We start from the raw sequence: 23,565 nt of genomic DNA, 5'->3' as shown, positions 1-23,565 counted from the left end.
GTTACCCCTGATTTGAAATGAAACATGCTCTCAGATATTTTTTCAGTGTGCAATGTGCAAATATCCCTGTCATGCAGTGTGGACCCCTTGGTGTTACTGTCTTAGGCATGGTCTATCTCTATACAGTCTACACAATGGATCTGCCAAAAGTCTCCAAGTGGTTTTCTGCAAAGCAAAGCCATGTGTGAAAAGCACTATAGCTGGCAGATGCTAACGGCTCAAATGTTACAATAGTGGCTGTCACCACAGCCACTGGTACCTGTGCTTTCAACTCTATTGAGATCTCTTCCAGTCTCCTCCATGGCAGTGCCCACCCACTGGTTGGTCAGGTGCTGAATGTGGACAGTTGGCTTCTGAAGATGTAGTGAAGGGGATGGGACCCATGCAAACAATGCTGGCCACCAGGAATGACTGACCAGTGCAAGACACTTAGTTTCTGAAAGCTGAGGCTATGGGCCCTGCCCAAGTTGTACACAGACAGAGATCCTAGATGAGAGAAGGCTAGGAGGACACACAGCCCCTGACTGCATTGTGGCCCTCCGCCCCCCACTGTCAGTGCAGCAAGCACACCAGGAAGGGACCAGGTATGTCTATGCTGCTCCCAGTGTCCCCCACAGCCCCAGTCTAACATTTGGAGAAAAATGTCTGTGAGACTCCAATTCTACATTTTTGAAAAATTTATTTTATACTCTTAGAAGCTAAGAACTCCACCACACATGAACCAAATTTAGAATCCAGAGTCTTTCCTAGTTTTTCTACTTCCTTCTGAAATTTTATAAACAAGATTTTGTACACAAGAGGTAGCAGAGGAAAATTCCAGTCTGCTTGTTCCAAGCTCAAAGATGCTGTACACGCCTTGGTGCTAGCAGGGAGGGTGGGGCAAGCCAGGTGAATCTGGAGGCTCAGGCTGTGGGTCTCACAGCTAACAGCTGTTGGTGACCAGAGAGAGGCCACCTGGGGAGCTACAGGCAAGCTGCCTGTAGGAGGCTCATCTGTCTGTCCCAGGGATGCCTTAGGGGCAAGACAGAAGTCCTGAGGTCAGCCTGGACTGAAGGAGCTTCTTGAGAACACACAGCATTGAGTCAATTGTGCAATTCCTGCTTGATTGCAGACCACTGTAAAAGATTATAAAAACATCTTCATCCAAAAATTGGCAGTAAAAATGACAATTCTTTCAAGGCAGGCCTGCCATAATTGTCACTGTGGTACTACGTTTAAAAAAGTCCTCAGGAGGTTAGTGGACTGAAGCTGTTGGAAATCAAGTGGTTCCTGATTACGTGAAGGATGCTCACTGTAGCAAGGGGAGAAGATGGACCAAAGTGAACGGTGCCGGCGATCCTGATTCAGCTTTATGTGAGGACAGCAGGCGTAGGGGCAGAGGGCGTCGTTTCCATAGGAAATAAGGGACTAGCTAGAAGTGGCAGTTTCACTCCTGAATTCGGGCTCCTGAGTGCAGCTGCTGGCAATGATATTCCTCTATGCATCATGGCCAGCGTTTCAATGCGGGTCCCACACAATCTTCCTGCAGGCATGGGTGTGAAGAGATGTGAATTGGAAAGGGAAACAATGGAACACGGGTGTCCAGGTATTCAAAATCAATTTTAGACCCTTGCATTAAAAAACTAGAAGAACCCCAGAATCAGATCTGCCACTTGCCTCTGTTGTTTCCCTGAGGACACAGCTGTTCTTCCATGCTGTCCCGTCCATCTTTGTGGGTCTGACCAAAGCTGGGTCTGGCCTGTGGTGGCTACAGAACCCACAACTGAAGCTGGTTGCACGGGACATCTATGGTGAGATGAAGGGTCCCTGAAGCACACAGCAGGGACTGCTGCCTGCCTGCCGAGTGTCCTCACAATGCAAAAGCAACCAAAAAGGCACTTAGGGGCTGGCTGTGCCTCTTTGACTTGGCAAATCTAGCTGACAGTGGCAGCCTGGCACTTCCAGAGGCTCCCCCAGTTCTGTGCATGGCAAGTGGAAAATAAGGCAGAACTAAAGGCGAAGCGAGGCTGGCACTGAGCAACTGAGGATACACAATGTACAGAACACAAGCAATGGCTATGTGACCCCAGCCGGAAACCAGTGAGAGATGCCATGTTGCAAACACAACTAAATGGGCGGTGTCTAACTATTTTCTAGTTATTTCAGAGAAAGTACATTTTAAATCTTGCCTTTTCAGTATTAGTCACATCAAGGAGAAACAAAGTCTTAAATCCTTTCTATGCAGTAAAATTCTGATGAATCTCACGAAGTAGCAGCCCCCGGCCTTGGTATTTAACTCAATATACAATCAATACAAGGGCCATAGAAATTATGTTTAAGCAAAACAAATGATTGCAGATCACATGACTTAAGACTAGTTTATTCAATATGTCTCCAAGCATTAAAAGGATAGTTTTATGAAGTCAAACTCAATAAACTTATAAAGTGCTTTTAATTTTGTTGTTTTAAATTTTATTTTAGGAACAACCCATCAGTCTTTAGTGACTGACGTCAGAGAACACACCCTATTCTTTTAGAGAACATAGCTTTTTGTTTTGTTTTAAATTTATTATTGCTCTTTTCAATCTTGATTCAGAAAATATCTCAAAGAGCTTAACAATGCCACAGTTTCTGATCCTGGAAGCATGTCATCAAGGTCTGAGACCATGCTGAGGGCTTTCACCAGACACCAGAGATTCTGTAGAGGAGACATATTAAATACAGAGGCCTGTGTAAACTGGGTTCATTACTATTTTACAACAGAAAGAATTTTACCACATATCTTCACATCATTCTAAATTGGATATTCCTATTCAATGTTACTGCAGATTACTAATTTTCCCTCCCATTTCTTCTCCCTGGGTCACAGAGAGAGCCACAGTTTTATCCCTCATCCTCACTGCTATATCCATGGAGCACAGGTTTGCCACCAGATGTGTTTCCTAAAAGCACATGTCAGTGCACCAGTAGACGCTGGGACAGCTGGCCCACATCCAGAATTCTCCCAACAACTCCCAGCCTCCAAGTGGCCAGAGAAGTCTCTCCTCTGGAGCACAGGTCCTCATCACACTCCTGGCTCCCACTCCAGGCTCTTTTAAGGCCTTCAGCGACGAGATTCTGCTTTCCCAAAAGGTGCTGAGCATCCTCTCTGGGCACACTGCTCTATGGATCAACATCATCAAGGTCACTTCTTAATTCACCAATCATCATGGGAGATTCCGAACCCTGTGGCAAGGAAAGGAAGTTAAGGTTCCTACAACTAAAGTCAGATAGTTTCCCACACTGCCTTCTTACTTGCACTCTGTAATTTAAATCTATCACTGAGCAACTTAATTCTGCTTATTAGAAAGGATGAAAATACAATGCTAACTATTACTCCTTTTGGCAACTCAGTCACGCGAAACATTTGCATTTGTATGGTCTTACTCAGTCACCAAAAGAACCCTCAGACTGGCCTCAGGTTGCACTTTCTTCTCTGTACCCACACAGGCAGACTCTCATTAGGACTGAGTGAGCAACTGGAAGAAGCAGGGGGTTGGGGGTGGGATGATGATGACACTGAATGCCAGTGACACCTTATCTCGTGCCAGGTACTACACATGTCAGGTCATTCCTGAGTCTACCATTGGCTTCTATAACCAAGTGGGCTGTATTTGGTTTATATGTTTAATAATTAGTTTGAAGACTTAGCCCATGCCCTGGGACTACTCTCACTTGAGGTAGGGATGAGGAGGAGAAGAGACATTCTCCTGTGGACGGAACAAGCAAGTTTGATAAACAAAAAGCGAACACTGAGGAGTGAGGTCTACAGGGTCGTCAGGCAGCATACATGGAGGAGCCGGCAGTGGCAACAGAAGCCACGGAAACGTTTCCAAATGTGCCATGAAAACGGCCACGGTACAAGCAGGGCATTCTCTGAGAGCACAGAGCTTAGGATGAGAGAAGAGATAGGTGGGTGCTAAGTAAGAGGCCTGGGACTGGCCCAGTACACAGGGGTGCTCCATATGGGCTGTGGGATGCTGAGAAAGTGCCAGCTTTGGTAGAGAAGTGAGGCACTGGGCAAGCGAAGACAAGCTGAGGAGGTAAAGCAAGTTCACGCTGGCACTCAGCAGCTGCGCAGCGGTGATGGAATGAAGCCGGGAGCTCTCTACAGGATGGAGGGAGGTGTGCAAGGAGACTGAGGCACAGTCAGCCAGGAGGATTTGAGGAAGCCAGCAGTACTGCCTGCTATTGCTGGATAAGATCTGAGAAACACGGGCCACCTGCCATCCCAACTACGGGGTGACAAGAGGAGGGGATGAGACTGAAGACGGCCGCGTCAAGAGCTGACTTTTTAAAGATGGAGAACTAACTGTGAGGAAGCATCTCTAGAAAGGTCAGCAAACAGAGCTCAGGATGGGAGGTAAAGTTCTAACGAGTTAGGCAGAAAGAAGGCTGAGAGGAAACATCCCTCACTGCTCTAGAAAGAAGTGGACCAGTGCAGTCTATAGGGCTCAAGTGTGGGAGCGTGGTCTGAAAGGCCATTCTCCTGATGAACAAGGGCAGTGGTGAGGTAAGTTGCTGAGAACAACTACAAATACAGTATTTTACATTGTAAACCTGGGCCACAGCCATACATAAGTGAGACGAATAGTTGCCCAATGTGGTTGTGAGGGTGTGAAAGGCAAGCTTTATGGGAACAGCGTCTCCACCTGCAGCAGCACTCACTCACAGGCAGGTGGCTGGCGGTCTCTGCTCAGAGGAGACTGCTGTGATGGAAGGCTGTGGACCAGGGGAGACACGGCCCAGGAGTTTGATTTTCTTTCCTACATCTTGAGTAACCAAACTTTTCCCCCTTTATTTTTATTTATTTATTTTTTTTGTGAAACTAATCTTGAAGGATTTGGAGGCCCCTAAAAAAGTAGGTGTCCTTCAAGCGGCATGGAACTTTCAAATCCACATTTCTAGGCAGGCTGGGGAAGAGCAATAGAGGTTTTCAGAACTAGGCAGAATGGAGAAGCAGACAGCAGGAAGTGAGTTTACAGACCCATCTGCATGCTGGCAGCAGACACCTTAGACTGGGGTTCATTTCCCTTGTGGCACTGTTCAACTGTGTAAGTATACAGCCTAAGTTCTCAGCCCACAGCCTATCTTTATAGCCACTTCCTTCTGTTTCACCTTTGGAACACTTAGGAGCAAGTGTTGCCCTTTCAGTCATAGGCAGGCCCCAGAGATACCTGCTGTAAGCGTCGCTCTCCATTCTCATTGGCAGGACTGCTCTCTGACCCGTTGCTGCTTCCTGATTGCTCCTTTTCATTCAACAAAGCTGTGGCATATGCTAATGTGTCCTGCACAGATTCAAACACAAGAAGACAGGTTAGAAGCCTTTCCTGAGCAGCACCTCTTCAGTGACCGCTGGTGGCCCCTCAGCACCAAAGCCCCTCATAACCCCTTCCCTGTAAGACCCCACTCACCAACCTGCAGAGGCCCTTTCTCATTGGGGCCGATAACACCAGCTCCCTACCCTCTATATAAACCCAGTGGCTGCCTCTGCACCTCATTTCCTACCCTTCCGTCTCTGCTCTGAGCTGTGGTTTCTAAGAACCTGTCTGAAGTATGCCAGGTCAGACCCGCCTCACCTGAGCTGAGATGGTTCGCTGAAAGGTTTTTCCAGTTGAGGTTTCATTAGAGACATTGCTCTGTGGAGTCCAATAATGCTCTGACATCTGGAGATAAAGGCAGAGGTGACAAGTAAGTCCCTACAAGTGCCGTTCCTATCTCACACACCAAGACTTCTGCCACCTCAGTTACCATGGAACACTGTTTGCCAACTTCCCACAGGAAAACACTGCTTCTCAACAACAGTCCCAGCCCAGAACCTTTATCTTCAAAGTTAAGACAGATGTTATTGTGAACAACCATGGTTCAAATATATTAAAGGAGATTTCAAAACATAAGTCATTCTTAGGTTTTATATTGTGTGCCAGTCCAGTCTGAACGTAGTGATGAAGCCCTGCACTGTCCAACTGGGCATTAACATTCATCCAGCCGTGTATCTACCCTCTATGTCTGCTGCTGTCTCTGAGCTCTCTCCACTGATGACAATCTGAATTCCAACAGCCATGTGGCTGCTCACAGCACCCAGCTCCCCACCTGCCCACACTCCACATTACTTCATGTCACAAGTACAAGATCCTTTTACTACAGACCCCTGTTATCATTTTTTCTAGTGTATTCTGTCCCCTTCCTATCATTGTTAATCTCTTACTGTGGCTATATCTAAACTAAACGTTATCACAGTGTGTGTATCTACAAACACCATAGCATATGCACATTTGGCACTGCCATTCACTTGGGGCGTGTGCCCAGAGCACAGCCCTTGGGCTGCAGAGATGGCTCAGCCATGATGAGCACCTGCTGCTCTTGCAAAGGCCTTGAACTTGGACCCAGCACCTCTAGGTTCAAAGGATGTGACACCCTCTTCTGGTCTCCATGGGCACTCACATGCATGTGTGTGTACTCACACACATAAACATAAATAAAAAATCTTAAGAAAAAAAAGAACACAGTCCTGTGAGATGTGGGGATGGGGTGTTACCATATCAAAACACAACTCTAAAACATATACGTATGCATCAACTAAAGAAATGTTTGAAGAGCTAGAGAGATGACTTGGTGGTTAAGAGCATGTATTCCGCTTGCAGAGGACCCAAGTTTGATGTCTAGCACACACGTCAGGCAGCTTACAAATGCCTATAACTCCAGCTCCAGGGGATCTGATACCTCTGGCCTCCATAGGCACTAATGCTCATGCACACATACACACATGCATAATTAATAATATCTAAAAAATAAATATTTGACATCTGAAAATAGTTTGAGGTCATTCTGCAAGTTTAGGAAAAAAAATCCTTTTCCAAGTAAGATGTGCTATTTTAGATTCCTATGTTATAGAGCTGGGAAAGTTCAGAATTCTATTACCTTCTTTTGTAACCATTGTACAGCCCAACTCCAGTGGTGGGAATTCTCTTTGAAGTATTCTTTAGCAGCAGGACACCTGGAGATTAAGGAGATTATTATTAGTCAAATACTTTTTTTGAAAATATTCTTCGTTTAATCACAGTGCTCCATTTTGAAACATGTATGTTATTTTTTTAAAAAAGATTTATTTATGTGCATACACTGTAGCTGTCTTCAGACACACCAGAAGAGGGCATCAGATCCCATTACAGATGGTTGTGAGCCACCATGTGGTTGCTGGGAATTAAACTGAGGTCCCCTGGAAGAGCAGTCAGTGCTCTTAACCACTGAGCCATCTCTCCAGCCCAGTGTATGCTACTTTTACTAGAATTAAAATTTCCCTTCATGTTTGGACAGGTAAGACCAACATCCACTTGAACTCCGAGAGGCAGCAAAGGCGATACCATGCCTAGTCTCACTATCTCTAACTTATCAACAGTCCTGCTAAAATGGAAAGCTGGAGAACTAGAGAAACTCAACATATTTAATAAATAATCTTTTGATCTAATTCTGGAAGAATAATTTTTAAAGCATGTCTGGGAGCATCTCTCTTTGCCTATTCACAGGGTTATCCTTCACATTTGAAGAGAGCACTGAAGATGATCTTGCTTCTGCTGTGTGTAGACAGGGTGTGGGAGGACACTGGACAGGCAACTGTGTAGCTGCTGGTAGGGATAGGCCATTGGTCCTAGCATTACTCAGAAATGCCCATCTTGACATGCTGCAAATATCAAGTGTAATCAAGGAACCCACAGTTGTGGTCGGGTGACACCTGTCTGTGGCCAGAGTACTATGTCCTCTAGGAAAAACATTTTAAGCAAGCCCAAATTCTTGGTTTAGGAAGTTCAAGCACAAAGGATTAAGCCTAACACTTTCTCATTTTTAATCTGACACACATCCAAGAATGGCAATTTCTATGCCTACAGAAAGAAAGGTGGCTAAGTTCATACACAGTAATACAAAGCCACTGTATAGTCACTGACTGCTTGACTGTGGAGTACACGGGGTTAGATGAGCACCACTGTCAGCGCAACATTAACTGAAGAACAACACACAAAACATGGCATATAAATACAGTATCAGCCTTCAGAAGGAAGGAAGTTCTGCTACACTAGAGCATGAACAAACCTTGAAGATATTGCACTAAGTCAAGCAAGCTAGTCATGAGATATCCAGTGTGGTCAAATTCATGAGGCAAAATTAGTGGTTGCTAGAGGCTCACGTGCAGGGAGCCAGCCTGGCCTGGAATGGCTTGAAGTTGAACATAGCAGTGGACGAAGAGGTAGCTTTAAAGACTGATGGTCTCTGGCCTTCTAGTTCTCTAACTATAGCAAATGCTTGCTGATAGCTTAAAAAAAAGTCCTAAAAACCTTCTTGCTTATTCTGTTAAAGATCCTCTGGCCTGGGCAGTTAATACTTGTTGCCTAGCAGGGTTTATTGCTGTCACTTTCTGCTCTGGCCAGGCAGCCAGAAGCCTCTCTGGCTAGGCTGGGTAACTCTTTGTGAACCAGAGAGGAAGGAAAGAAAAGAATTAAACATTTTTTACATAGGCAAATATGCACAGAAAAAATATATGTGTATATATATATATGCATATATATTACATTTTCATTCACACATTCTCACTTACACATTGACACATTTACATTTTTGTTGGGCCCAACCACCTGTCTCATACACTCCACAAAGATTCATGCATGCTTACATCACACATATACGTACATACAGACAAACAGACATATACATTTGGATAGATGGATGGGGCAGAGCTCCCCAAGCCAAACCATCCAACCAACTTTATTTCTTTTCTCTAGTCTTTTTATACCTACTTAGATAAAAAGTTCTTTAGAAAATTACCTGAGATAAAATGTTACATAGAATAAGAGTCACAGAAGGATGTTGATAACAAGTTCAAAGCAGTGTTTCATTCTGCAAGCTCATTATAAGTTCAAAGCAACAGTTTTTACATGGCCTTGCCTTATCATAGTGCACACCTGTGACTTTATTCTTGAACCTAATGTTTTTCCTTAAACACAAAGTTGTTCCAAGTCTATTTCTCTTTTTAGTGTGATTATAAAAGCTCATTTTATTTCTCATTATGCAGCCTTTACTTACTATTATGAGGAGCAGGTACGTTCAATTCTTTGCTCTCACTTTGTTATATCTTTCTAGCAAAACAATAAGACCATCTCTTAAAATTTTCTTCCTAAAATTATTTGAATCAAATCAGAAATTTATAGAATTATTAATTCATCTAAACAGTGTTAATTCATAAAAGTTCATCTTTACGGTGATCTGCAGGAAATCTGATCAACAAGGTGGGCTAACGCCCAGGAATTATATCAATAATGACAGGAACGGCTGTCAGCTGCAAGGAGCAATGCACAGATGAAGACTCTCGTGCCTGCCTCACAGAGCTCACCCATTGCAGCCCAGGTACAAAACAGTGGGCCACCTCCAGGAAGGCCACCTATTAGCCACAGCTATTGTAGATGGCTCCTGACACTCTAGGAAGAAGGAAATGGGGACCCAGTATTCAGCAGGGTTCAGAGTTTTAGGTTTGGAAGATGAAAGGCTCTAGAAATGGATGGTGATCAGTATAAATTTTCTTTAAAAATTTACATTCTTTACTATTTATGAGCCATGGTGCAGATGTGCAGGACTGAAAACAACTTGTAGGAATTGGTTCTCTCCTTCAAACACAGAAGAGCTAGACAGTACTGAACTGCATGGACTGTATACTTCACGAGGTTTCAGGGGATATGCTCTGTCTAATGTGTTGTGGTTACAAAGTTCCAAGATGGTAGGCATGCCGCCACTCAAACCATCTGTGATTCGACATTCCCACCCCCAAATTGTTGTCAAGATTAGATGAGGCAGTACAAACAAAGCACCTGGTATTGCGTCACAAGCTTGCAAGGGTTTGACAGATAAGGTGACAAGATTTTGTCTCTTGAGAGACTGCTTTCAAACTGGGGACTTTCGGCTCAAAGGAGCTGCTGGTTAATGAAAGGGATCAGCACAGGGAAATACATCAGCTGTTGCTCCTGAGGTCTCCAAAGCCCCTTCTGCCAGAAGGCCAGGTGATCCACCTTTTCTTCTCTTTGAAATTCTGGACTTCTGTTACTTTCTAATGTTTCCCCTTCAGTTGCTTTGGGAAAACAATCTGGACACATTCCTGTAGATCTTAAGCAAGCATGCTCCCAAATGCTCCCAAATCTCAGGTTTCAAAACAAGGTAGATCCTAGCCCACAGACAAACTCACTTCCTCTGTAGTTTTAGTTTGTACTTACTTTTGAGCAAGAGTGACAAGAAATTTGACACACTGGTAGCAACGACTGCTGTCCACATGATTACTGTGGTGCATCAATGCTGGAGGAAGAAAAAACACTTTAGTATGAAGGTCCTGGATGGGTTCAGGTTAATAGTGATTGTTCTTGTTCTGGAAATACGTTAGATTGGTGGGTAGGGAACAATGACTTGATTCAACAGAACCATCTGGATTCTAGTGTTTTACTATGTTTAAAAACAGGCATAAGTAGCAACTTGACTTCTTAGAACTGAAAGAACAAACCTCCCACACACTGCTACCCAGACAAGAGCAGCAGTTACAACTATTCATCATTTGACAATGGAAACTTCTGATATTATTCTATTTAATGTTTCCCATTTCCCACTTCAGCAATTTAAGAGTAAATAACACTTGTTACATGCCATGTGTTTATGCTTTTAGGCTGCAGAGGACCTATTATGGCTGACAGCTATGATTAGGGTACAATGCTCCAAACTGGGGCTTAGAAACCTTGAGCTTGTAGCTCCTTTCTGTGCTAAAAGATGGTTTTTATGTTCCTCTTAATACTGGCCTACTATGTGCTGCTTAAGGATGGGGATATATTCTGAGAACTGTTTGGCAGGTGAGGTCATTGTTGTAAAAAATCAGGGGAAACTTATACAAAGGAGGACAGCTATACCACTAGTGACCTAAATCAGACTTCTACAGAGGAAAGCCCAGACACAGAACATGACAGACAGTGGACACATGGATCAAAAGGCAATCACACTTCCTCTATCTGACAGTACTGTGAGTCCATGGTGTTAGTTTTCCTTCCATGGCTGCTAAGGAAGGAAAGATTTCTGTTATCAGAAAGACTCCTTCAGCTTGTAACAAACTTTATAGTATTCCTGAACCTTCCCTGAGCTGGGGAAGAAGCCCAGACTGCACCATATGAATATAAGGACAGTGTCCTGGTCAGGATGAGGAACCCCAGTGTCAAGAATAAGAATCCGAATGGAGCAGTCAGCCATTGGTGTAAGTCAGGGAGAGCAGAGGGACCACGCCCACCGGAACAGAGCTTACTCAGCTACACTTTACACTGCAGGCACTTGCTCCTAGGCTGGCATACTTGCCTAGTAATCCATTTTCTGTCTCAAATACAAATTTGACTCGCTCTACTTGTATGGGATCTTCCATGACCTGGAGAGGAAGGAGACAGAATAAGCAAGTGACAGCACAGCCTGTGCAGAACTACCTGCTGTTCCCTCACAGTTGACTCCAGAACTAAGTCAAAGACTCAGTACTAAGGGATGCTATGCCATGGCCATGCATCTCAAACACACCCCTAATTCAAACCCAAAATATAAAATTATTAAGGATCATTCATCTGTACATTTCCATAGTTTTCTGAGGGCTGTGAGGACAAATGTTTTGTGGTCATAAGAACATGAGTTCATTTTTAATTAAATAAAACCGAACCCAGGGCCTTGCGCTTCCTAGGCAAGCGCTCTACCACTGAGCTAAATCCCCAACCCCCATTTTTAATTTACTTAGCAAAAAATATGCTTAAGGCTTACTGTTAGACAGGCTCCTCTTACATGTCTAGTTAGTGGCACTGAGTGCACACACTGTAGCCCACTATTTGGGTCTGTTGCTTCCACTTCAATGATATATAATCGTGTGCCATTTCCCAAAGTTCATAAACAGGACTGGGGTCAAAAAGAAGATCAGGAAGACGGGTGTGTAGTAGATGGCACCCGTCATGTATTTTCCATGATGCATATTTATTTATTTATTTATTTATTTATTTATTTATTTATTTATTTATTGGAGCTGGGGACCGAACCCAGGGCCTTGCGCTTCCTAGGTAAGCGCTCTACCACTGAGCTAAATCCCCAGCCCCCATGATGCATATTTATATTTTAAGCTATTTCAATGCCTCCTCTGAGCCAAGGTCAATTATTAAGCACTAGGTTTTCAATGGGACACAGTCTCCTTTCTCAGAGACCCTTAACTCGGCTCTCTCACCAGCTCACTCCAAATCAAATTCTCTTAATTCTTTTTCTAGTTCTGGTCTGCCTGTTGCTGGCCCTCTACCCACTTTACTGCCCCGTTTTCTTGCCAGGGTCCTGCATTCCTGTTCTCCCAATCTCCAACCTTGCTTGCTTTTGGTTGTTCCTTCAAAACAATTGCCAAGAGGGATATCAAGGGGACCCCCACCCACCCCGAGGACGAAAAGGGGTATGAGGGAAGAACTGTGGGAGGGGGTGACTGGGAGAGTAGGATGTAAAGCAAATAAGTATAAATAAATAAATAGTAAAAATAAAGATAAAAAACCCAACAAAAAACAAACACCAACTCCCCCCCACCCCCCCAAACAAAACAAAACAAAACAAAACAAAACAAAACCTAAAACCAATTGCTAAAGGCTCTTGCTAAGCAGTTGATTAGTTTTACTTTCCCACTTAAACCCCTGCTGGCCAACTCTGATGTCAGAGGCTAGGAGACAAAGGAGCTCATTTCAGGAAATAAGGAGTTCAGGGGAACTGGAAGCTACATGCACATCCAAGGAAGCACATGGTTACTTATCTTGATGACTGCTGTTCATCAGAATGGAACTAACACGGCTAGATAACTTCACAGTCATATTTATGGGCTGTGAATATACCCTATGCCCTACAGGAAGAAGTTGGTGTGTCCTGGACATTGGCAACAGAAGCCTTCTGTAACCTGCCCCAAGCTCTACTGCATGGTTCTATTCTTCAGTCACAACAGTGAAATCCATCAAGGTCCTCTGTCACAATGGAAAGGGCGTGACCGACAATATCTCACATGCAAACCCAGCAAGTGATCCTGAGGATCGTCCCTAGGGTTAAGCCTAGTGGGTCACACAACTGAGGCCTCGACAAAGGCTGACTCTCCTCCACTAGTCAGTCCTCTGATCTCTGCAGTGTAACTGCTGTGGTCTTGCCTGGCTTCCTCAAGATCCTGAAGGCTCCAAGGAGGTAGACTTTCATTGCTGCTCCTCTCAGTCAACCACAGTACAAGTACCATGATTGTTATGAAGAAGAGTAAGTGCAGACAAACTGAACAAATCCCAGTAAGGAACACATGCCAAGTAGTAAACATGTAAATGCAAGTGAGTCAGGAGACGACATGAGACTTACCAGTATCTCATGCAGTAGCTGGAATGTATTCTTTAACTCATGGGGTGGAGCAGTTTCTAGTTGGTTCTGAAAACATGTGAAAGGATAAAGACTTTGGTAACTTTTCAGTGGAGAGCACTACTCTGGAACCCAGCTCTAGTTCTCCCACTGTTTGCCTGTCATTGGTTACATCACTAACAACCCTATCCTTACACAGCTACACTTATACTCTACTTTGCTCTCTAAAGATGCTGGCAGTGAAGAAGATGCATATAAAAACTCTGAGGTGAAGTATATTAAAAATGCAGTGTACAAAACAGAAAAATCCACTAAGAAAACAAGGTTTATGGAAACCTTTAAAACATCTGAAATTTTATTTTTACTTATGTGTATGTATGCGCATGTGTGTGCAGGTATCCACAGACACTATAAGGAGACAGTGAAAATTCCACTGAGCTGGAATACAGGCAGTTACAAAGTGCCTGATAGGTGCTAGGGACTGATCTCTGGTCCAAACCCACCCCATCTTCTGTGCAATATTCTGAGAAAGAATATTGCATTTATCAAAGACTTCTGAGGTGGCAGGGATGCACTCATAAGACACGCCTAGAGCTGCATGGGTCATCAAGTTTTGAAGTCAAGCTTCTTCTGCTTTGTAAGGAGGAAGCTGCTTGAGCTCACAGTCAATGTAGAGAGTAAGCAGGGAAACTTCATCTCTGATGAGGATGAAGCACCCTGCTAAGAGCAAAGGCTGTATCTAAGTACCTACACCTGTTGACAATAATGTATCAATTACAAACACGGGAGTGTGAAGAACTGTGGGTAGAAACTAGTACATACAGTGTGACTTTCACATAAAGAACCTGGAAGGAAACTGCTGATGTGGCAAGCTTCTCCTTAGGGCAGAGTGGGAAGTGGAAAGACTATGCATGACTAGCAACCCTGTCAAAGTAGACTTTGGCCATATTTGTGGACTTACATTTTTTTTTCCACCAAGAGAATCAAAATTATGTAAAGATTGAAGGCTAGCAAAAGAATATGCACACTTATGTCATTGGCTAAGTGTGTGACCCTCCTTACTCTGTCCCAGTTTCATGTACTTAAAACCATATCTATCCCATAGGACTACTTGAAAAGTAAGTGAATTAAATGGCATAGCTTTTCTGTTCAGTAGATATAGAGGCGAGGTAATAATAATTACTGATTAGTGCTTTATAATTAATTTTATCACTGTTCTAGAATACATAAAACCCTACTTTTGACTTTTAAGATACTGCAAGTAAAATTCTTATGATTATGAACAATGGTATCCATGCTCCCTGGGAGCAAGAGAGTGTTCTCCAGGGGACTTCACAGAATGCCACAAGCTACTGTTAGGTTTAACTGAAGTTGTACCTTAATGAAATGCAACATCGTGAAGGAAAAGTGCTCATTGCAGAAACAGCAGTACACCACCATCTCCATGAGTGCCAGGAGGGAACCAGTCAGCTCTCGCAGAGCAAACATAACCTGGTGGGAGGGCACAGGAATGGGCTCAGCACAGTCAGCAGTCCGCTGTTCTTGCTTTCACTGCAGTGTCAGAGACTAAGATCCACCAACACTGTTTGTTTGAGGTCTAAGGATGGATTTCAGGGTATCTGAGTCTACCTGCCGTTTTATACAGCTCTGTACAAACATGCACTTTGTACTCTGTAAAGAGTCATCTTCACCAGTTTTCAAATGTAAGCATTCTCATGAGAGATTAATGACTGATGACAGGAAAATAAAGTTAAACTTAAAAAAATAGGTTGCTCACAAACTCATCTCCACATACTATCAGATTCTTAAAGAATTTATAGGAAGGTAAGTAGCTCTAGGTGGAAGGACAGCTGGCTGAAGATGAGTCACACGGTGAATGCCCTGGGCAGGCATGGGAACAGTCCACGACCACATTTTCTTTTTTCCTTCTTTCTTTTTTTTTAAATCCTTGTTTGTATCTTTTTATTGGTTATCTTATTTATTTATATTCAAATGTTATCCCCCTTCCAGGTTTCCCCTCCATAAACTGCCTTTTTTATCCCCGCTTCTCCTGTTTCTATTATAGAGCTCCCCCACCCACCACTCATTCCCACCTCACCATCTTAGCATCCCCTGCACTGGGGCATTGAGCCTTCACAGGATAAGGGCCTCCCCTCCCAACCAACCACATTTCTAAGGTTCACACACACAAGCTTCTAGGTTGCAGTGTTTTAGGGCGAGACATACCAGGGACACAATCTTTTGATAATGAAATACTTTCTATGTGAACTGTCACTCACCTCTGGGGCCTTAGGGGTAAGTTCTTGGTTGAAGAAGATGAATAATGCCCACTTAACAAATTTACCATCCATCTGTCCATCCGTCCATCCGTCCACCCACCCACCCACCTACCCATCCATCCATCCATCTATCCATCCATCCAGTGCTGGACACAGAGCATGCTAGGCAAGTGCTCTACCATTCAGTAGGCCTCATTTTTAATGTTTTAAAAATGTATATAGAAAACAAGCACTTCTCCTAACGATATTTCCTTTTACCAGAGAAACTTGAAAAATATACCAACAAAAGGATTTCGCTCAAATAGGAGAAAATAACATAAGAAAATGGCTTTAGCACAGCAATTACATACCTCTAAGAGATAAGGTTTCCCTTCAGACAAGAACAATAAGGCTTCTACTTCCTCATGGAGGGGTAGCAGAGGGCTCGAGGGAGCAACACTAATAGGCGGTCGTTGTTTAAATATTCCAGGAGCTTTAGGAGACCCAAGAAACAAAACACAAAACACAACCTGTCTCACTTGGAAATGTTCCATGAGGTCTGCACACACTACTGCTTCATTCTTACAACTCCATCCTTCGGTTTACTGCACCAATGAGCTATGTAAACAAAATCCTATTTTCTTCAAAGTTCACCTCAGCAATAGCTATGAAAACGTAGCCAAAGCTGCTACCAAAGAGACATTGAACAAGTCACTGTTCTCTAAACAATTGTTTGCAAAAGACACGGCAGGGCTGAGAAATGAGGACACACTCAGATTTTCTGTTGTAAAACTGTTTGAACTCAAGCAATGAGATAGTTTTTTATTTTTGAGATGAACAACTCAGGTGTAGAAAGCAAGCTATATTCATTGCCATATGTCAGAGTTTGTTTTAGCTGTCAACTTGACACTAACCAAAGGTCATCTGAAAGAAGGAACCTCAAGTAAATAATTGCCCAGATCAGATTAGACTGCAGGGTGTTTTCTTAATTGCTAATTAATGCAGTAGGGCCCATCCCACCAGGGGCAATCCCTTCTCTAGGCAGGTGGACCTGGCTGTGAAAGAAGGATGGCTAAGCAAGCTGAGCAAACCAATAAGCAGTATTCCTCTGCTGCTGTGTTTTAAGCTCCTGCCTTGAGTTTCAGCCTTGGATTCCCCTGACGATGGATTATAGTCTGTAAGCCAAATGAGCTCCCCCTCCCAGTAAGGTGGTATTTATCACAGCAATAGAAAGAAAACTGGAACTCCGTTTGTGTGCTCATTAACCTTTGTATCTTTCATCTGAAATGATGCACATTGGAATCTTTCTTATTTCCTGCCTTTAGATTTTACTATACACATTACCAGCACGCTTGCAAGGTCTATCACTTAGAGCTGTGAACCTGTGTCTTTATGTTTTCTTATCTATAGAAGGGGATAGCATCTCTCCAATTTGCTGTGGGGAATGAGCACAGCACTGTGAAAAAGTAGAGCACATAGAAACCACTCATATCATATCTGCTTTGCAGCACTACTGTGTGGCCGGCAGGACAAACCCTAGGGATTGTATACAAACACGGTATACATGTATGATTAGGACACTATCTGTGACTGTGCCACTGGTGGGTGACGACAGGAAAAATATCCAATTCTAACATTAAAAAAGATTTCACTAGGGGTTGGGGATTTAGCTCAGTGGTAGAGTGCTTGCCTAGCAAACGCAAGGCCCTGGGTTCGGTCCCCAGCTCCGAAAAAAAAGAAAAAAAAAAAAAGATTCCACTAATTTACATTTGAATCACCTTTGCTTTCACAAAGCTCTTTGGTATTTTATCTAATTAATCCTTACTATACCTAGAAGTTATTTTTAAATTATTTTCATTTTGTATCAAGGATCAGAAAGGTGAGGTGGCTTGGTCAAGTTCACACAGCTAAGAGACAATAGCTCATACCTTGGCTATTTTCCTAGTACATAAGTTATAACGTTTTGGTGATGAATGAACTTTAAATTAGTCTTTAATCCTAGAGTTCTTTAAAATAATATTTTTCTCTGCTCAAAATCAATGCTTAACTTATCTTCTGTTGTTATCAATAAACTAGGTTAAATAAGGTGAGGTTTAGCATTAATTAAAAAAAAAAACTTTAAGCACTCCCCAAATATCAATAGTCATTTGAGAAACAAATACTTTCATTCAGTTGCTAAGATGAAACTCTCTTCTCATGCTTCTGATGTGAGAAGGTATGGTCAAACTTACCAACATTCCTCTGCGAGGAGACGTCTGTATGCAAGACCAGCAAGGCAACAGTATTGTGGAGATTCCCAAATTCCCGTGCTTGTGCTGAACTCCATCGGCGGATCTGTCATTAGAGAAAATTAATTTCCTGTTCTGGGTGGGAAAGGGTCATTAGGTGGCAATTTACAAAACCACAGCATCTCTTGATGCCCACAGTGGGAGAGGTCAACATATGAAGTCACTGATCTAAAGGCACCTTCAAAGAGTTTGCTCCCCAGGAGGAAAACAGTAACTCAGATTCTAAAACCAAGTATTCAGTATAGGTTGGGCAATTTTCCAGCGGGTTGGTATAATGAAGCTGGAGGGTAGGAAGCCTGGCCTGTGGTGTCTCCAGTGTGCTGTATAAATGGGCGCATGCTCCCTAAAAGTCCTTCATGTAATGGCAGAGATAATCCACCTGCTCTGCCTACTTTGAGGTTTTGAGGAGCAAGTGAAATATTAAGACTGAAACATTTTAAAAGTAGTGTGTTCCACAAATTCAAGATAATAGTGACTGCTTGTGCAGTGCAAATATGGTGAATTCAAGCCAGTCCTCATTCTATGTGAAGTCTGAAACAAAACAGAAGTACTACAAATCCCAGCACAGTCAACACCCACAGCACACCACGGTGGCAGTACTGTGATTTAAGTCACAGCAGCAAGATGATGTGACAGTGGCTGAGAGGAGCTTAGGAGAGTCAGTGCCAAGTCTGCCTTCAACAAAGGACAGCTTCTGCCCATGCAAAGCACAGCGCCTAGATCTGTTTCACCAACACCTGCGTGCTCTGTCATCTTGTGTAAGTTACTTAGCACAGTTGTGCTTAAGCTTAAATTCTTTCTGGAGAATGGGAGTAGCACTGCTGTATCCAAACTGTTCTACCACAGAGCAACCAGGAGTGCCTGCTACAAAAGCGCTCTAGTCACCATTATTGGACTTTAGCATTTGGGGCATCTAAAAAATCTATCAAAAGAAATATGTGGATGAGGTAAAATAGAGCTATGCAAGGATTTCCACCAGGCCATGCCGTGTACGGACACAGCATATACGTACACACACACACACACACACACACACACACACACACACACACACACACCCCTCTACTTCCCTCAATGCTCTGGGAACTAATATATTCCTATCGTTTGACTGCAGTATAGTTGAGTTTTTAACGGTCCAGCCTCACAGACAGACTCCAACCTCCCTAAATAAAGTTCACGGCTCCAGGGAAGAAAGGAGAGGACTCCAATGCTACCTCTTCCTTGTCCTATTCACGTTCCTCTTCTACTGATCTCCAAAGACTTTTAAGGCCTACGTGTACTAATACCCACAACCAAATGGAGTATAAAACATTTATCATCTGCAAAAAGAAAGCCAACAGCATCTCACCAAGAGCAGGAAAACTGTCCTTACCTGACTGTTCTGTTGACTGACCCCAAGGAGGAAGCTGATCATGTGTCTCAGTGCTGAGTGACGCAGAAGAAGATCTCCAGCCCTAATACCTTGCTGTCACAAGGCAGTAGAATGACAAATTATACTACCAGCCAGATAAAAAGTTGTTTTAAAACTACAGTCAGATGAGAAGTTTTAAGAAATCACCAGGTTAAATGCTGTAACTTATGTGTAGTGAATACTTGTTAATGTCTAATTACAGACTGCTGAGTTTTCCACTGATACCTGATGGCAACAGCATTGCCGCCGCCTTCCACTGCTGTCAGTAACTACATCTACTTCTACCAGAATTCTTACAAGTAAAACTACCCATTAATTTGGATTTAATTAGGATCACCAATGAAACCACAGAACTACACAGAATGGAACTAACATTCTCCATGTATGAAGTAAGTTTTAGATTATAAGTCTGCTGTATTAGGAAAATGCATTAGAAAACAGTATTTACCTTTTGTACAAAAGTGTTGAAGAGAGAAAAGTACTGAGCACAGTTTTTACAATTTTCTGGGACGTCTTTATCCAAAAGAGCAAGCAGGACTTCCAATAACTGATGAAGGCTTTTTAACTGGTGAGAGGAAAAAGGAGATTATATAAAGAAAAGGAAGACAGACGGACATTATCACTGGGTTAATTTGAAGTAAACCACCATAAGAACAAAGGGAAAGTGATACAATCCAGTCTCAGGTTTAGGTGGATTTATACTTTGGAGAGCAAAACAGAGTTATCCTTTTACCTTCCAGGAGAGTGTCAGAACTGTAGGAGAACTAAGAGGCTCGTGCTACTTCCTAGGTACCGGATCCCACTGGCCCATGTCACATGTTCTCCAGAGTCAATTTCTCTGTCTTACAGAGGTAGGGTACCAAGGGGAGATGGATTCTGAATCCCTCCCTCCACTAGGCTGTTTCTTCACAGTCACAGATGCAGAGAATAAAACACAGACACAGGCAGAAGGGCTAGAAACCAAGCCGATGGAGCAAATGGAGAGAACAGCCTGACAGATGACACGGCAATACCGACTCAACTAGGAACTTACTTGAAAGCCCGCTGACGCCTCATGGAAAGCTTTGAAAAACATTTTATTTGTTTAGAAACCATTTTGGTATGACAGTGCTTCTGCTTTCCCTCCCACCCCAACTGTTTTTGGACAACTCCCTACAGGTTCAGTTGTTATCCGAGCACGAAGACCAGGCTCACTACTCATTAGTTCACTCCTGCGAAGACGGTGTTCACAGACTTCTGGAATACCCCATCCGCCTGCCACACCCATTATAAATAATACAGTCAGCACTTACATAGCACTTCATTTTCAAAGGACAGTATAGAGTGGGTGCCAAGAGGTATAATATCCAATGTGGGGAAAACAAACACAAAAACACATCAGCTGGATATCCAATAAATTGACTTCAGGAAGCGGTTTCCATGCTTACACCCTTACTCCTTTCTCTTCCACTACCTGCTCTTCTATCTTTAAAAGGTTGGTGATGTCCTGTATCCTGATCCTAGCTACAGGAGAATGAATCAAACCTGCCTTTCCTCTTTGGACTAGACAGTGGAAGAAGGAGAGTGAGACAGTCTAGGGTAAACACTCGTGAGACACCTTAGACAACTCCCACAGGAGTATCTCGGAGCAATGAGATTCAAGTCCTCTAAGCAGCTCCAGGGACCTGCATAGTGTGGTTCTGCTGCTTACAGCAATGGAAAACCATTGCTTTGTAATACATGTAAGTCTTGTGACACTGGAACTGAGAGGAGAACTTTCAGGACCTTTCTAAGAGCACCTTGACTTGCTGGTCCTTGCTTCCTGCTCCTCTGGTGGAGCGACACTCCTCAACTTGTTGGGTCTAATAGTGCTTGCTGGGACAGGCAGCACCGGTTCCAGTAAGAGCCCACTAACTAGATCTGGAACACCCTCTTCAGGGCTGCGTTAACAGTCAGCATCTCAACTTGAGGCGGTCATTCCTATAATCATTGCTGCACAAAATGCCTGGAGTCAATGTTCATGAGGAGCCAATTTATCCTGAAACTATTGTTTTTCAAAGTTTTCCATGAAGTATCAGCTGTTTGAAACAGCAGACTTGGGAGTAACTGCTGTACTTGAGAAGATTTAGTAACAGACTGAACAACCAGACTGAGAATGTACACCACATACTTCCCCAAGGCTCAAACCTTTGGGAACAAACACCATAGTTTGTTTTGTCATGTGTATGCTGAGTTGGGACTCTGAAGGTATCCGTGTAGAGAACAGGGTTAGAAAGGAGAAACAAAGCTCAGGGAAGGATGGAGGATGAAGGAACTACTCTGCCTGGGAGGAAAGGCTCTGGTTTGCCTGCCAAAAGCAGTCAGATCAGGAAAACAGCTTTTGAGGAAACAGAAAGAGCCAAGGGTAGACTCAAAATGTCTAGATTAGAAGTGTCTAGATGTGATTAGTCTCAGTTTACAGTCTAACACAAGTTCTTGAGAGAAGACTGGTCAGGGATCTAGAAGGAAAATCTTAAAGTAGACAAAATCAGACCTGAACTCTTTCAGTCTATCCTGGTATCTGGAACACAAGGAGGGATGGAAAAGAATACCTTCTAAGCTGGTATGTATCAGAAAGTCTGTGTGTGTGTGTGTGTGTGTGTGTGTGTGTGTGTGTGTATGTGTGTGTGTGTGTGTGTGTGTGTGTGTGTGTACCATGTGGCAAAAACCCTAGTCCAGACACCAGTTCTAGGTCATCCTTCTTATTATGTACAACTGGGAATATCTGATCAAAATACATCAAGTTTACAAGTGAGACTGACCTTATCCTGATAAAACAAGGCACTGTCTAAGGTCTTCTCCAGAATGGTGGCCACAGCAACTCGAACTTCTCTCACACTGCACTCCAACAAGAAAACCCTAAAATAAAGAAAAACATGATATAAAAAGGACACAAGTATGTAGTCCTAACCTGCTCTACATACTTCCAACCTGTAATAGCCATGGAGTGAAATGACTCAGAGGTATTAGTCCAAGTATCCCGAGAGCTTCTAGGCTCACAGGTACCTGGGAGCTTCCCCAGGTCACTCCATATGTTGTAAATGAGATCTGGGAACCAGACAGAAAGTTCACCAAGATTCTAAGTGGTAACTCAAACGCTTTAAGGACAAGAGACACCCATAACATTTGCAATAGGACTTAACCAGATGCATGAACTTTTGAGGAATACTGTATATCTCCTAAAGTAACACTAAAGGAATAAAAGTAGGTCTAGAATGGGGGGAGGGTAGCAGACAAGTGGTCAGTCTCCTCCAAAATAAGCAAGCTAAACAAGGGGAGACATGGGAATGCCAGTACTGAAGGTTAGCATTCATCAGAGACATACACAGCAAAGCCCATGCATGGACTCTGTAGGACCCGTGTCTGTACAAGCAGTGTGCAAGATGACATTTCTAAGGTATTTGGGGGGGGGGTCTGAGTGGGGTGTAAGAAGATGTGAAGGAATTCTTATTTTTTTTGTTTGGTTTGAAAATGATATGGTGCTTATGCTGGAAAAAGTCAAGCTCCTTTATGTGATAGAAACATATGCTGAAAAATGCTAGTGAATTTTGTGTCTGAAATTGGCTTTAGATCAGAAGGAGAAGCAAACTCCATTCATGGGGAGAACTAGGACAGTAAGAGAAGGCTTTGCAGGATCCTTCTGCCCAGCTGTCTGTCTGTCTGTCTGTCTGTCTGTCTGTCTGTCTGTCTCTTATAAGAAGTTCCTAAAGGAGGATAAAGAATCCTCCATGTGAGTGGTTTACACTTTAAGTCAACTTGAGAACACTCACTATTACAAATCCTAGAAAGCCTACGTTAAAAACCAGCATAAAGAAAGAAGCAGTATGGGGTGCTGCTATGAGAGAGGCCATTGTCATTTTTATGCTTCAGTTAAGAGAAATATTTATACATGCTGACTACTGACCCTCATTCCAAAATGCACTAAAATCTGAGATCTTTGAGTGACAATACAATGTCACTCTTGGAAAATTCTATGCCATGATACTGTTTAGCATACAAAAAGGTGAGCAATATTGTATAGATTTATCTCCAGATTATAAATACACTTAGATAATAAAACAAAAGTGAGTAAATGTTGGCATCTGTGTTCCATCCTGAGACACATCTTTAAAAATGCAAACAGCCCTCAATTCAAAGAATTTTCCAAAATAGTCTGGTTCCAAGCATTTAAGAG

At 43.1% G+C, this 23,565-nt stretch overlaps 1 protein-coding gene and 1 long non-coding RNA gene across 5 annotated transcripts in view; one reads left to right on the top strand and one right to left on the bottom strand.

Annotated features, from left to right (window-relative positions):
- Positions 1 to 659: 659 nt before the first annotated feature.
- Usp24 (ubiquitin specific peptidase 24) overlaps positions 660 to 23,565 on the bottom strand; it is a 129,752-nt gene continuing 106,846 nt past the window's right edge. For 2 of the 3 annotated variants that reach the window (XM_006238511.4, XM_039109959.2), the window contains 13 exons: positions 22,154 to 22,250; positions 19,822 to 19,938; positions 19,335 to 19,427; positions 17,906 to 18,008; positions 16,046 to 16,167; positions 14,794 to 14,907; positions 13,420 to 13,485; positions 11,386 to 11,452; positions 10,272 to 10,350; positions 6,940 to 7,015; positions 5,598 to 5,684; positions 5,196 to 5,306; positions 660 to 3,204 (listed from right to left, as the gene is read on the bottom strand). In XM_006238511.4, the coding sequence (XP_006238573.1) occupies positions 3,142 to 3,204; positions 5,196 to 5,306; positions 5,598 to 5,684; positions 6,940 to 7,015; positions 10,272 to 10,350; positions 11,386 to 11,452; positions 13,420 to 13,485; positions 14,794 to 14,907; positions 16,046 to 16,167; positions 17,906 to 18,008; positions 19,335 to 19,427; positions 19,822 to 19,938; positions 22,154 to 22,250 (1,195 nt within the window). In that variant the 3' untranslated portion in view covers positions 660 to 3,141. The remainder of the gene's footprint in view (positions 3,205 to 5,195; positions 5,307 to 5,597; positions 5,685 to 6,939; positions 7,016 to 10,271; positions 10,351 to 11,385; positions 11,453 to 13,419; positions 13,486 to 14,793; positions 14,908 to 16,045; positions 16,168 to 17,905; positions 18,009 to 19,334; positions 19,428 to 19,821; positions 19,939 to 22,153; positions 22,251 to 23,565) is intronic. The other variant, NM_001271206.2, reaches the window with a different exon arrangement.
- The window catches only part of LOC134479024 (uncharacterized), a 36,958-nt gene continuing 25,710 nt past the window's right edge, over positions 12,318 to 23,565 (top strand). The window contains exons 1-2 of one of the 2 annotated variants that reach the window (XR_010051960.1): positions 12,318 to 13,323; positions 19,576 to 19,762. This is a non-coding gene — a long non-coding RNA (uncharacterized LOC134479024). Of the gene's footprint in view, positions 13,324 to 19,575; positions 19,763 to 23,565 lie in introns of those variants that run through there. The other variant, XR_010051961.1, reaches the window with a different exon arrangement.

The sequence above is a fragment of the Rattus norvegicus genome, chromosome 5, assembly GCF_036323735.1.
Source record: "Rattus norvegicus strain BN/NHsdMcwi chromosome 5, GRCr8, whole genome shotgun sequence".
Classification (NCBI taxonomy): Eukaryota; Metazoa; Chordata; class Mammalia; order Rodentia; family Muridae; genus Rattus; species Rattus norvegicus.
The sequence above is the reverse complement of the archived record's forward strand: the minus strand, read 5'-3'. Positions and strand labels throughout refer to the sequence as shown.